This window comes from Hylobates moloch, unplaced genomic scaffold, assembly GCF_009828535.3.
Source record: "Hylobates moloch isolate HMO894 unplaced genomic scaffold, HMol_V3 SCAFFOLD_14, whole genome shotgun sequence".
Taxonomy (NCBI): Eukaryota; Metazoa; Chordata; class Mammalia; order Primates; family Hylobatidae; genus Hylobates; species Hylobates moloch.
In genome coordinates, this window is record NW_026652289.1 from 53,799,905 (window position 1) to 53,814,322 (window position 14,418).

Below are 14,418 nucleotides of genomic sequence, written 5' to 3' on the forward strand. Positions count from 1 at the left end.
GGTAAAAACCCAGCCTTGGGCGCCCCCCATTCTCCCCACCCACCCAAGTCACTGAACCCGGCAGCTGCCCAAAGAGCTTGACGCTGAAAAAGGGAGGGAGACCTGAGGGCGCGAGCGGGAATCCCAGTTATGGTTCCACGAGTTGGCCTCTCAGGGTTGCTCTGTCACGCGCCTCCCCTGCTGCCCCTGGAGCAGCTAGGAGTGGGGAGGGAGAGAGCTGCTCAGTGATGCTGGCTGAGCTGGGCCAGGAGGGACATTGGGGGACACTGCTCTCTGTTATGGGTGAATTTGAGGACAGAATTATATACAGTCATGGCTGTCTTTCCCTCCATAGCCGAGGGTTCAAAGCCTGTGGGGTATCCGGTCTTTTGGAGGATAAGCCAGGCCTTGGCTTCCTTGCCTGCTTGGAGTACACTCCCAGCCAGCTACTCAGAAGTAGCTGAGTAGCTACTTCACAGAGATTAAGGTGAGGCTGGAAAGAAGACCAGCATATCACAGCATGGGGAGAGGGAAATAACCTTTAATAAGGTGGGAGCATGCCAAAAGCTCAGGTGTGGGTGGGAGCTGGGCACCCAGACGGAGAGGATACTGATCAAGCCCCCGCCCAAGACACTGCCTGCTTCCCAGTGATGCAAAGCAGGCTCTGAGGTGGGTCAGGCAGGCATGCTGGCCGGGAGAGGCTGCCTCCTCAGAATCCCCGGGGCCCTGGGGGTGTGTGGTGCAGGACCCAGAGGAAGGCTGCCTGTGGACAGACACTCCTGAAGGCTCTTGTTCAGCTCCTGCCTGCTGCCAGAGAGAAGGTTACAGGTTACTTACGTCTCTCCTTTATGGGCTTTTGAAAAACCAAGACTCTCATGCTTACCTCGCTACACTCACTGCACCACAACCTCCCCTTTCTTGGACTTTCTGTGGCTCCTTTGGCCTGCTGCATATGGTCCACGCTTCCCCCCGCCCGGCATGTAAGGTCTGTCCCAGTGGCTCCAGGCTGATTGCCACCACTGCACTCCTGTGCATGTGCTGAAGCCTGTGAGCATTTCCACCTTGTGCTTTTTAAAGCTTAGCTCATTTTACTCCTCCTCCAGGACCATCCCAGCCCACACGGACTCTTCTTGTCTTGAAATTCCACCAGCAAAGATTGTCAGTCTCATTGCTGAGGCCTTTAGCACACCCCACATCTCTAAATGGTGCACGTTCATTCAAACACACGCCAAGCAAAACTAGTGACCTCCTCTCACTTTTTCAGATCTCTTTGCCCAATTTCACAAAATGGTCCTGCCCTTGCTCCAACACTACTGAACTTGCCACTTTTTCTCTAAAATATGTTTTTCTCATGCCTCCCTACCTTTTCTCATGCTGTTCCCTCTGCCTCTATGCCTTTACCTATCTTGTCAGGGTGGAAAACTCCTAGTCACCTTAATGACCATATCAAATGTCCCTTCCAGGTTGATTCCCTAACCAAGGGGGGTCAAGTGTGTTCTCCTGCACTCTCGTAGCCCCTCAGCTTCCTGACATCAAAGCATTGACTACACAGGGTCAGTTAGACCTGTGTGAGTGAGCTCCGTGACAGCAGGACCCAGATGGGGCTGGGGGCCAAGCAGGTGGTCAGTAGTGCTTGGTGAGAGAATGGGCCCTATCCTGCACTGTGCTCTTTGTGATTTGGGGACTGGGCAAGTCCCCTCTGGGCTGAAGTGTCCCCTCTCCTAAATCCAATGGCTATAGCTGAGAACCAAGAGATGCCAGTGCTGTGGGAAGTCCTGCTCACAGGGTGGCCCACCTGAAGTGCACGTAGCCGAAGAAGCCTACAGTCTGAATGAGGAGGAAGAACAGGAAGATGCCAGGCTGGAGGCACGAGGAGGCCCTTGGGGGCTGGCCAGGTGGGCGGGGGGCCTTGGCCGCTGCCTTCTGAAAGGGGAAAGTCTAAGGTCCTAGCTTAGCTTCTTACCCAGAAGGAGCGGGGGACCTGGAATCTAGGCCATGTGCATGCTCCGTTTCCTTTCCCCAGGCTTGGGGCGTCCTGGCTCTCATCCAGGGAACTTGGAGAGGGGGCAGTGTACAAAGCTGCCTCCCCCACCCCAGCTCCCATGGCTGCATCTGTGGGAACAGCTGGGAAGGCCTGGGGCCTGGGATCATCAAGGGGCCCAGGTTTCAAGAGAAGAGAAAGAGAGAAGTAGAGAGCCAAAGACAGGGTGAGCAGGGTGAGGGCGAGGGAACGAGGATGGGACAGGGCATGGGGAAGCGCTGACTCCACCACTGGACTCTGAATGATCTTGGACACAGCCCACCCCATTTCCCCTCTGCTCATTGGATATTGGATCGAGGGGTATCCAGGGCCCTGCTGGTGCTGAGTCTGTGGGACTCTCCAGAGAGGAAAGAGGACAGAGAAAAGATGAGATGTGTGCTGGCACGTATGCACGCACACACAGACACTGACGCAGGCACAGATGTGCTTGCCAGCAGTCCTGGGAGGGGAGGGCAAAGGCAGGAGGGCTTGGGGCTGCTGAAGTGCTGGAAGAAGGGTGGCTGAGCCCAGATGTCAAGGTTGGGGACCCCATGCTCCCCACTGCTTCCCCCTCACCGCCGGGCCCCGAAGCTCCTTCTGCAGGAGGCCCAGGATGTGGTCCAGCTCTAAGAAACGATGCTCAGTGCCCATAGGCAGGTGGGAGACCTGGGCTTCTGCAGCCATGCGGACAGCTGCATCCCTAATCGGGGGTGGAAACCAAGTAAGATGACCATTACCTCTTCTGCTTCCACCCAAATGGCCTAATCATTTCCCATCTCCCCAGGGGCAGCACATGGATGGAGAACAGGTACCATCCATGGGGCCCCTTCTTGGGGGCTGGTCTTTTCACCTCCAACCTTCTTCTAGATCCTGAGACTTTAGCTCAGATAAAGATCTCCCTAAAGCTATCTGTGTCAACCCCAGGCTCCCCTGCTCTGCCTTCCATCCCCAGCCCCTGGGGATTTAACTCCTTTCCTTCTTCTCATCTAGGTGCCTCTCCACCCCCAACCCTAGGCATCTAGCTGTGTGTGTACAGTGGGGCTTTAGGCTTCAGGCTGGGATGCATGCCTCCTCCACAACATCCCCAGGACTCCCCCAGCCCCCAGGGCTCCAGCGGCCCGGCCTAGAGTGGGATACCAGGAAGTTAATGGGGGCACAAAAACAAGTCAGGGACTGCCTCCTCCAACTGGTCTGATCTTGGCTGTGCTCCCTCTCCAAGAGCCCCCATCAAAATGCCCCTCATCCCAGAAGCTGCCATTGAAGGAATGCTCAGATTTCTTAACCTTCCTGAGGGTGGGAGTGTCTGAGGGGCCTTCATGATGGGCTTCTCTGGGAGAGAATTGCTTTTCAACTAGGAGTTGCAAAACATTAAACTTGATTCAATTAAATTCAAATCAACTCAACAAACCTAACTCCACCCCCAGCCCTTCCAATTGACAGGCTGTGTGCTGGGTGCTCAGGAAATGATGGAAGGAATGAAGGGCTAATGGAGGAACTTCAGGCAGAGAAACAAGGTGGTGGAGGGGTCCTCACCCAGTCCCTTACCTCATCTCTTGCAGGGCCTGGAGCAGAGTCCACTGTCCGTGGAGCAGGGCACCGACCTTGGCAGAGTCCTGCAGGAGGGGCAGCCTCTTGTCTAGGGCCCAGGACATAGCCCCTCTCTTCTCAGAGCCCACCTTCCCAGTGGCACTGCAGCCTCTTCCTTCCAGAGGCCTTCCCAGATTACCAGGGCCTCCTTATTTGGACGCACTGTGTTTCTCTGACCTCATCCATAAGGGCTTCCCCATTCCCCCTCCACTCACACCCCTCTCCCCAGGGGTGGTTGTTTCCTCCCAACAGTGGCCACTTCAGGGTTTTCTCAAAATACCTCTCCCATCTTATTTATTTATTTGAGATGGAGTCTTGCTCTGCGGCCAGGCTGGAGTGCAGTGGCATAATCTCAGCTCACCGCTACCTCTGCCTCCCGGGTTCAAGCGATTCTTCTGCCTCAGCCTCCCGAGTAGCTGGGACTACAGACGCATGCCACCACGCCCAGCTAATTTTTGTATTTTTAGTAGAGACGGGGTTTTACCATGTTGGCCAGGATGGTCTCGATCTTTTGACCTCGTGATCTGCCTGCCTTGGACTCCCAAAGTGCTAAGATTACAGGTGTGAGCCACCACACCAAGCCAAAATACCTCTGCCTTCTAAAAGTGGTTCTGTCCCCTGAAGGAGGCAGAGGCCCAGCCTAGTCCTCTCTGTCCCGGTTCGCCCAGGGCACCAGCCAAGCTGGGGCCAGTGCTGGTCAACACTCAGTGGTTGGGTCCTTGCCTTATTGAGTGACATGGAGAGGTGGCCACCCCTCCCTGGGGTGGATGGAATCTGGCAGGAAGCGTCCAGGGCCTGGGGGTAGGATCAGAGAGGCCTGGCCCTAGAGTATAAGTCCCCTCTCCTCTTCCCCACACTAGCAGCCCAGCCTAAGCTGCTCTGACACAAGATTAAAACCTCGAGCTGTCAGAGCCCAGCAAAGCCCACAAGAGCTGCTGGCCTCCTCTGCCCAGTATCTAACACCTTGGCTGAGTTTAACTCTCAGGCCCCCAGGCTGGGCATGACCCAAGGCATGACTCCCTGGGGGAGGAGCCAGATGGCAATGGAGATGAAATGAGGCTTCTGGTGCAACTGAGCATTAAGCAAGCCCTATGCAAATCGCATGTGAAGCTACATGCAAATTAGCACCTAGTCTATTTCTGTCATTCATCTACAGAGCCGAGTCCAAATATCTGGCATCTCCTCTCCCCAGCCCCAGCCTCAGCCCCAGCCCCGTGCGCATTTGCTTGTGCAGAGATGCCATCCTGCATGCTGCCCTGCCCCATCCTGTGACCTGCAGCATTTCATCTCTGCCCTCCTTTCCCTCCAGGCCTTAGGAGAGACTAGTTGCTGACTACAGTGCTTGCTCCTCTTTCAGGCCCGCAGGTGGAGCCTTGGATGCTTGTGGGGCTTCTCACCCAGCCTCGGTCAGGCCTGGCTTGGCCTGGGGGCCCCAGCTGCTTCTTCCATTGTCTCTCAGCCTGGACCAGCTGCTGGGAGAGACCCCACAGAGCCTGCAGGATCCGGCTGTGTCTGCCCAGCATCTCCTCCAGGTCAAAGAGCCTTTCCCCTGGGGATTAGGGCAGAGCTGGGATGGGCAGCCAGCCATGGTGGGGTAACACAGCCTATCTTATCTTTGGGGGGGCTTCTTGGAGAGGGGTGCCAGAAGGTGTGGCTGCTGCCGCCAAGACCCTCTCCTGGAAAATGAGTCTGAGTGGTAAGGTGGGGATAAGGACAGAACACTTGGGCCCAAGGCCTGCTTAGATGTGGCCTCCTCAGGCCTCAGTTTCCTTACTGATTAAAGGACTCCTGGTCATAAGGATGGAGGATGCTGTGACACTCAGATGGGCGCCACCTGCCCGCTCTCTCGGTCCCTACCTTCTCCTTAAGCTTCAGAGTCTGACTTTGGAGTTACATCCTCCCTGGTGCCCAAGCCCAGCCTTGCCCGCAGCCCTTCCAGCTGCCTTGCCAGGTGGAGCTGCTGCATCTCCAGGAAGGGCTGAGGGGGAATCTAGGCGAGGAAGACAGAAAGTCGGGCCCCAAACCCATGGGAGATCCAGAGGCGAGGGGAGCCTTCCCACAGGCTTCCCCACGAGCCCAGCCTTCCTCCCTGGCCATCTGGCCCTGCAGTTTCCAGCCCTCTGAGTTCTGCCTTCACTCAGATCCCCACCATCTTCCCTCCCTGCTGTGGCCTCAAGCCTGTATGTGCTGATCCGCTGCTCCTTTAAGCTCATCTCCTCCAGGCAGCCTTCCTTGACCCCCTGGCTGGTTGGGACCCCTCCTCTGTGCTCCCACAGCCACCTGTGCCTTTTGAGACCTGACACTGATCGCTCTGAATTGTAATGTCACAGCCTGAGCCAGCCAGCCTGCAAGGCCTTGCAGACTGGGCCTGGCCCGCAGCACTGCCCTGCACAAGGTCTGGCCTGAGCAGAGCTCAGAGGCCAGGTGGAGGTAAGGGCTGGAATGGCAGGTCTGAGGGCACCATGACATGGGTGAGGGCAGGGTCCCCGGGCTGCCATTCCCAGGTAGGCCAGGGCTGGTGTCACCTCTGGCCCGGGCTCACTCAGGCTGAAGGTCAGGAGGTCAGGAAGGACAGGACGTCATGATCATCTGGAAAGGGACAGATGAAGGAGAAGTAAGACCCCTCCACCCAGCAGCCCCCTCGCTCAGCCTTCACCCTCACTGCCATGATATCCCACCGAGGCAAGAGGGGTGACTTTGGGCCACCGTCTGATGCTTGTCTTGCTCACTTCATAGGAAAGGTGTGAGGGTTGACAGGTAGATGGGTGGGTGGTGAGGGTTGAACCTCACACTCAGTCAGAGGCAGGCCCCTGTGGCAGAACTGGACGATCCCAAAACATCCTGGGCTAGAGCCATGGCAGCAGACCAACTGACACTCTCAGGCCCCCAGAGCACAGCTGCTACTGGTAGTAGCAACTGCACAGTGGCCACCTTTCCAGCATAGCTCTGACCATGTCACTCTCCTCCTCAGAAACCAGACCCAAGTCCTGGCATTCAAGGACTCCCACGCTGTGGTTGCCCTCGGCTTTCCCACTGTGGGACCCTCCATGGACTCTCCATGGCGTCACATCTCTTTGCTCCATTTTCCTAAATGTCCCTCCTTGCTGTCTGTCTTCCACTTGTTCCGAAGCTCCCAGCTAGGGGCACTTATGTGGCCAGCACTGAAATCAAAGCTTCTCTTGTTTTATCCCATTTGAGACTTGCAAGTCTCAAGGCAGACATGACTTCTCCCAAGGGTCATGGAGGCCCAGGTCACGTGGTGAAGTGGCTGACACCACCCCAGTGCTCTTTAGAAGGTGTGCTGAGGGTGATTCATTCATCACTGCCCTTCTGCTCTTACCTGCCCGGTGGGATCCTCACCTGCCAGGGTGCCGGTGGCTGCTGAGACCCCAAAGAAACCTCCAGGGACCAAAAGCAGGGGCCCCACATCCACGCAGAACTCATCTGGACCACTGGGAGTGAGGCCACTGTTCAAGGACACCTGAGGGACACAGAGGGAGTGAGCAGTGGGGGGTGTCCCTACCTCTGACTCCCTGGCTCCCCTGGACATGGGAGGGCAGGTGGCCCTAGGGCTTGGTATCAGAATGGCATGGAGGTGACCCGCACTCCTGGTCTCACGTGAGCCCTTACACGTATGTGCTCTGGGTGACTTAGGATTCTGTGTAGGGATGGAGGATCCCATAGATGTTGCCCCGTGTGTGCCAGGGACCTCACGTGGTGTCACAGGCACTAGTGTGTTGGGGCCGTGGGCACGCATACATAGCAGCTCTGTAACTCAGAGCCCTGTCAGAAGCAGGAAGGGTGACTCACGCGCAGCCTCTGCCCCTAGTAGGTGATCCGTGCTCTGAAGGGGTGTGGCCGGTTCCGGAAGTCCCGATGACAGGAGCCCAGCACTCGGCTGGCTCCATCCCTGTGGGCAGTTTGTTCATTTGTTTGTTTTTGAGAAAGAGTCGCTGCCTAGACTGGAGTGCAATGGTGCAGTTGTGGCTCATTGCAACCTCTGCCTGCTGGGCTCAAGTGATCCTCCCACCTCAGCCTCCCAAGTAGCTGAGACTACAGGCATGCACTACCATGCCCGGCTAATTTTTGTATTTTTAGTACAGATGGAGTTTCACATTGTTGGTCAGGCTGGACTCAAACTCCTGACCTCAAGTGATCCGCCTGTCTTGGCTCCCAAAGTGCTGGGATTACAGGTGTGAGCCACCATGCCTGGCCCTTGTGGGCTGTTGGAATCCAGCCAGGATATACAGGACTCAAGGCCTGGACAGTGAGGGCAGTCCCAGAAGCCACTCTGCCCAGATTTGCTGTGCCACCTCCCTTACTGCTGGGCGAGCTGGCATGGGACATGTACCTTGTCTAGCTTGAGTCTCCCTTGTTGTAGCCTGCTCCCTTGGCAGAAGAGAGAGGGGCAGGGGAAGCAAGCCCTGCCTGACGGAGTGTTGGGACTTGGATTTACAGAAGGGGCCGGGGCCTCCTTGTGGCCCTTCCTTAAGGGGACAAAGGCCTGGACCAACAATGCAGTTTTTGCCCTCCATCCCCCCGACCCACCTATCACCTTCGTCCTATCACCGTTACCTCCCTCCTTCTTCTCTCTCTCTCTCTTTTTTTTTTTTTTTTTCTGAGACGGAGTCTTGCTCTGTTGCCCCGGCTGGAGTGCAGTGGCATGATCTCGGCTCACTGCAACCTTTGCCCCCTGGGTTCGAGCGGTTCTCCTGCCTCAGCCTCCTGAGTAGCTGGGATTACAGGTGCTCGCCACCATACCCGGCTAATTTTATTAATTTTTAGTAGAGACAGGGTTTCACCATGTTGGCCAGGCTGGTCTGAAACTCCTGACCTCAGGTGATTAGCCCGCCTCAGCCTCCCAAAATGCTGGGATTACAGGCATGAGCCACTGTGCCTGGCCTCTCCCTCCTCCTTCTTTTAAACTCCAAGTCCCCAGTGCCTCTGGCTTCCCTTGCCTCTCCCAGCTGCCAGGGCTCAGAAGGCAGCTGACTCAGGACGGATGACCTGGACATGTCCCGGCAGCCAAGGACAATGTGACCAGGCTGCCTCCCTGATGGGTCGGCTCAGCAGGCTCTGGAGAGTCAGGAGAAGAGTGTTAAACGCTGAGTGTCTCTGGACACCTCTGGCTACTCACAGCAGAGCGTCTGACAGTGCCGCCTTCCGCCAAGAGGGAGGCAGCACAGGGCAGGGGAGAAGCCAGCACCAGAGCAGCCACCTGGGTTTGTGCCCCGAGCTGTGTGACCTTGGGCAAGCCATCTCATCTCTCCAAACCCCAGTGTTCCCATCTCTAAAATGAGGACGGTAATTGGAAAGACCTGGTAACAATGTTATGAGGGTTAACTAAGACAATAAATGAGAAGGGCTTGGTGCTGTGCCTGGCATATAGTCAACTCACTCCATAAATGCAGGCAATTACTCTAATTGTTATGAGCCGATACTCATCACAGGCCCCAGCCTTTGTCATTTCACCTGGGGCTGCTGGGTCGAAGGAATCAAGCCTCAGCGGGGTGGATTTCAGCTGAGTGAGGGAGTCCAGCAAGGATGGCGGCCCCGGGAGGGTGGGCCCTCCGCTGGTGGAGGCTGGGGCTGGGGCTTGGATAGGGGGGATGGGCCCCTTCCAATGCAAAAATGGAGGTGAGTGGTCAGTCCAGACAGGCCCTTACCCAGGCTGCTCAGAGGGGATGTGCCCATCGCTGGCCAGCAAACGGATGGCAGGACTGTTCTGCAGGGAGGTGAGAAGCAGCCTGAGCCGCGGGCATGGCGGGAGGGGGAGGGTGTGGGCGGGCAGGCGGGCTGGCAGGCAGGAGACCACTAGGCACCTGAGTATCCTCTGCCGAGGAGTCAAAGAAGATCCCGATGCCGTCCCACGAGGCCAGCCCGCCAGTGACAGAGCCTACATGGCCCCTGCCCCGGGTGTACCACACGGCCTGCAGGTCCCCAGCCCCTCAGCTCAGGGAACCGTGTGGGATACTGGGATCCCGGGGCTCATCACCCGCCTCCCTGACCCACCCCACTCTGTCAGCTCTGGGAGAGGACACTCACTATGCCCTGGGCTCCCCGGCGCCCCAGTCCCGTCACCCTCATCTACACCTCTACTTCCCAGGCAGAGAAGAGGACTGAGGCCCTGCTCCACACGGCGCCACTCCGGTTCTTCAGGGATGGCGTCAGCCGCACTTCCTCCAGGCCCAGGATGGCGTCTGTGGACCAGGGCAGCTCAAGCCCCAGGCCCCACTATACCCCAGCTCCCCCTTCACTCTCTCTCACTGGCCCGGGCTGGGCTCCCGGAAGAGGAGGAGACAATGCCAAGGCCTGCCATTAAATAACCGGCCAGCCAGGGAAGCAGGAGTCAGAGCCCAGCACAGCTGGAGGGGCCTTTGCTGGGGAGGGCAATGAATGCCAGCACCATCCACGTCGTCAGTGAAGCCTCACCGCAGTGTGTATTGTCTGTTTTTATAAGACCCCATCTAACAGATGAGGAAAGTGAGGCTCAGAAAAGTTAAGGAACTAAGTGGATTGAATGGAATTCAGCTCCGTATGACTCCAAAGCGCAAGCTTTTTCCACCATGAGAGAGATTTGTGTCTAACTCTTCCCATTTCTCAGATGAGGAAACTGAGGCCTTGTGACAAAAAAGGAAGTGCCTGAGACCACAGAACACAGGAGAGCACTTTAGGAGGGAGTAACTGCAAGAAGGCCCAAGACTCTAGGCTGTGGCCAAATGAGGCCAGAGTTTCCTGGTGGACAGGACCTACGGGGCATTCCAAGGTGAAGAAAGCAGGAAAGCAAAGGTGCGGAGGTGAGAACCGGCCCACAGGACGGCGATGAAAGAGTGCAGGATGGAGTGTGTGTGTGAGAATTGTCACTGGCGGCGGTGGGGTGGGGAGGAAGGAGCCCTGCATGGTAGGAAGAAGGAATGGGAGAGAAACTGAGGCAGTCTTGGCAGGAACTGGGGGCAGGGAACTCAGAGGCCCTACTCCAGCTCGCTCCCCACCCTCCAACCTGCCAGCCTGGAACCTGGCCCAGGGCCCAGACTCTGCCAGGATGTTCTGGAGGCTGCTAATCCAGCCTGTTTGCTCTATAAAGGCCAGGGATGGGGGTAGGGAGGCTCAGAGCTGCAAGGCCACAAGTCCCAAGGCCTCTGGAAGCTGTCACTGCCTCTGAAATCCTTGCAGAAGGCTTTCAGCCTTACGAGGCCTGTGGGTGAGACCTTGCCCCAGACCACGGGCTCCTTCAGCCTGACTCTGCCCGGTATCTCTGGGCTGGGCACAGAGGAGCATCAGGGTGAACGAATGAATGAATAGACAATGCACACATCACTGGGTGATCTTGGAAAGGGTGCCTCTGCTCCCTCACATGATCTGTGACACCCAGACTTGGCAAGGCACACAGCAGCTAGTGTTGTATAAGCTTTGCCATCCTGGTCCTGAGGCAGGGCCCAGCTTGGTGCTGTGAGAAACAGCCCACTTTTTTGTTACCTCCTGTGTCTCTATGGAGGACTGGAAGAAACCCTACTGACAGGGCCTATCATCTTAAAGGGATATTTTGGGCCGGGCGTGGTGGCTCACACCTATAATCCCAGCACTTTGGGAAGCCGAGGCGGGTGGATCATCTGAGGTCAGGAGTTCGAGACCAGCCTGGCCAACATAGTGAAACCCCGTCTCTACTTAAAAAATACAAAAATTATGCTGGGCGCAGTGGCTTGCCTGTAATCCCAGCACTTTGGGAGGCCCAGGCGGGCGGATCAAGAGATCAGGAGATCGAAACCATCCTGGCTAACAAGGTGAAACCCCATCTCTACTAAAAGTACAAAAAATTAACTGGGCATGGTGGCAGGCACCTGTAGTCCCAGCTACTTGGGAGGCTGAGGCAGTAGAATGGCATGAACCTGGGAGATGGAGCTTTCAGTGAGCCAAGATCACACCACTGCACTCCAGCCTGGGCAACAGAACGAGACTCCGTCTCAAAAAAAAAAACAAAAAAAACAAAAAAAACAAAAATTAGCTGCGTGTGGTGGCACGCACCTGTAGTCCCAGCTACTCAGGAGGCTGAGGCGGGAGAATCGCTTGAATCTGGGAGGTGGAGGTTGCAGTGAGCCAAGATCACGCCACTGCACTCCAGCCTGGGCAACAACAAGAGTGAAACTCCATCTGAAAAAAAAAAAAAAAAAAAAAAAAAAGGGGGATATTTTGTCCTGGCTTTAGTTAGGAATCGTGCCATTTCTCAGAACTCACATCTTTTTTTTTTTTTTTTTTTTGAGACAGAGTCTGGCTCTGTGCCCAGGCTGGAGTGCAATGGCGGGATCTCAGCTCACTGCAACCTTGGCCTCCCAGGTTCAAGCAATTCTCCTGACTCAGCCTCCTGAGGAGCTGGGACTACAGGCGTGTGCCACCACACCCAGCTAATTTTTGTATTTTTAGTAGAGACGGGGTTTCACCATTTTGGCCAGGATGGTTTCGATCTCTTGACCTCGTGATTCACCCGCCTTGGCCTCCCAAAGTGTTGGCATTACAGGTGTGAGCCACTGTGCCTGACCAAGAACTCACATTTTATAGACAGAAATCCACAGCCGATCTGCTTTCTATCTTTGCTTTGCCTGCTAAGAGGCTCAGAATTAAATCCATGGCCCAACTCTGAGGTGAACAGACCTCACAGCATATGTTTTGGAAGCCATGCTCCTAGACTATTTCATGCTCCACTCTAATCCTCATTGTTACTTGCTCACTCCTAATGTAAGTAAGTTCCCCTCTATCATGTAGTTCCATCATCACAAATCCTTTTTGGAACAAGATCTGGTAGAAGACACACTCTTTGTAGGTCTGGGTTTGGAAGTCCCTGAACACAAACCTATGGGCTAAGATGCTCTCTTGCCTGCTTCCACCCACAACACACATACAGGGAAGGGCTGGTGCCCACTCGCCTGGGATGAGGATGCTTCCCTCCAGGTAGCCCCCAGTTCTCATGGCCAGCCACAGGCCCACCGGGATGGAGCTGGGAGAGTGGAGGTTTGTGCTGGTCCACATTGCCTTCTGTGTGCCTGGGACTTAGTGTGTGAGCATATGTCTGTGTGTTCACAGGTCAGAGGCAGAGGAAGGGCAGGGGTCCAAGGAGAGGCAGAGGAGAAGAGAGAAGTCCTGGGGCAGGGAAGCAGAGAGGCAGAGGAGAAACAGCCTGGGCAGAGGTAGGGGGTGTTGAGGGGGTGGAGCAGGAAACAAGCCTGGAAGGGGTCCTGGGGTGCCTGGCACTGTCCCAGGCCTTGCCCCACCCTGGACAGAGGATGGCTGTGACAGACCCACTCCCCACCAAGTCACAGCCCCTCCAGCACTTTGAGGGACCTGGGCATGGCTGGTCCCCACCCTTGCCCCTCACCTCCATGATGGCTCCAGAAGGGTATTCCAGCCCCAGGCAATGCCAGCCTTGGGTCTTTGAAGCTGAGCTTGTACTCAAACCTGAGGACGCCCCGTCTCAGGGCTGTGGAGGTCCAGGAGCAGGAGGAGAAGGCAGAACAAGGGACCTGGACCACTGACCACCGGCATTGTGAAGGCGCCTGATGTCTGAGCCCCGGGGTAGATCATAGCTGGGAGGCCAGAGAGGGGATCCTGGGATAGGGCCAGGCAGGGAGGAGCTGGGGACTGGCCAGGAGCTGGGTTTTGGCACTGTCCTCTCCCTCCCTCTCTAGCATAGACATCCTGTTCCTTCCAGGCCTGCTGTCAGGCCCCGCCCGTCCCTCACCTCCAGTCTGACGTGGGCAGCGGGACCCCTCAACAACCTGAGCTCTGCCCCTGCTCCTGACTCAGGCCATCTTTCTGTCTTCCATCACTTCCAGCAGTTGGATGCGGCAGGGGGGAAGGGGGGGGTGCCCAGGGTTGGGCCCCACCCTTCAGCAGCCCTGGCCTCCCCTCCCAGTTAGGGAGACAGGCCTCCACATTCTGCCTGTGTCCCCCAGCATGGATGGCACGTCTATCTGGACACCCATCCTTCTCTCCTCCCTGCTCCCTCTCTCCCTCTCCCTCATTCCCCCAGGCTCATCCTTCCAAGCAGCCTGGTTTCCTCAACAAAAGCATTACATGAAAAAAAGAAAGGGAGTCTTTAGAGACAGCACAAAAACGCAACGTGCAGACCTTGTTTGGAGCCAAATTTTAACCCAACTGGGAAAAAAAAAAGATATTGGGGAAATTTGAACAATGGATATTTTTGAACAATGGATATTTTACTATATTGAGGAATTGTTAAAACTTTTAGGGCTGGGCACCATGGCTCACGCCTGTAATCCTAGCACCTTGGGAGCCCAAGGTGGGTGGATCACCTGAGGTCAGGAGTTCGAGACCAGCCTGGCCAACATGGTGAAACCCCGTCTCTACTAAAAAAAAATACAAAAAATTAGCCAGGCGTGGTGGTGCATGCCTGTAATCCCAGCTACTTGGGAGGCTGAGGCAGGAGAATCACTTGAACCTGGGAGGCAGAGGTTGCAGTGAGCGGAGATTGCACCATTGCCCTCCAGCCTGGGTGACAAGAGCGAAAATCCATCTCAAAAAAAAAAAAAAATTAAGGACTAATATGGTATTGTGGTTATGTTTTTTATTTTTTATTTTATTTATTTATCTTTTGAGACAGAGTCTTGCTCTGTCGCCTGGGCTGGAGTGCAGTGGCGTGATCTTGGCTCACTGCAAGCTCTGCCTCCCGGGTTCACACCATTCTTCTGCCTCAGCCTCCCAAGTAGCTGGGACTATAGGCGCCCGCCACCATGCCTGGCTAATTTTTTGTATTTTTTAGTAGAGATGGGATTTCACCTTGTTAACCAGAATGGTCTCGATCTCTTGACCTCGTGATCTGC

The 14,418-nt window shown here is 55.8% G+C and overlaps 1 protein-coding gene across 1 annotated transcript; it reads right to left on the minus strand.

The window, feature by feature from the left end:
* Positions 1-514: 514 nt before the first annotated feature.
* LMAN1L (lectin, mannose binding 1 like) lies at positions 515-13,120 on the minus strand. Its single transcript, XM_032174935.1, is given in 16 exon segments — positions 515-783; positions 1,775-1,902; positions 2,576-2,699; positions 3,545-3,612; positions 4,310-4,381; positions 4,984-5,135; positions 5,444-5,576; positions 6,112-6,144; positions 6,147-6,175; positions 6,947-7,067; positions 7,397-7,496; positions 9,253-9,311; positions 9,409-9,516; positions 9,632-9,786; positions 12,954-13,036; positions 13,038-13,120. Coding segments are annotated over 16 exon segments (1,578 nt in total). The 3' UTR covers positions 515-653.
* Positions 13,121-14,418: the final 1,298 nt, after the last annotated feature.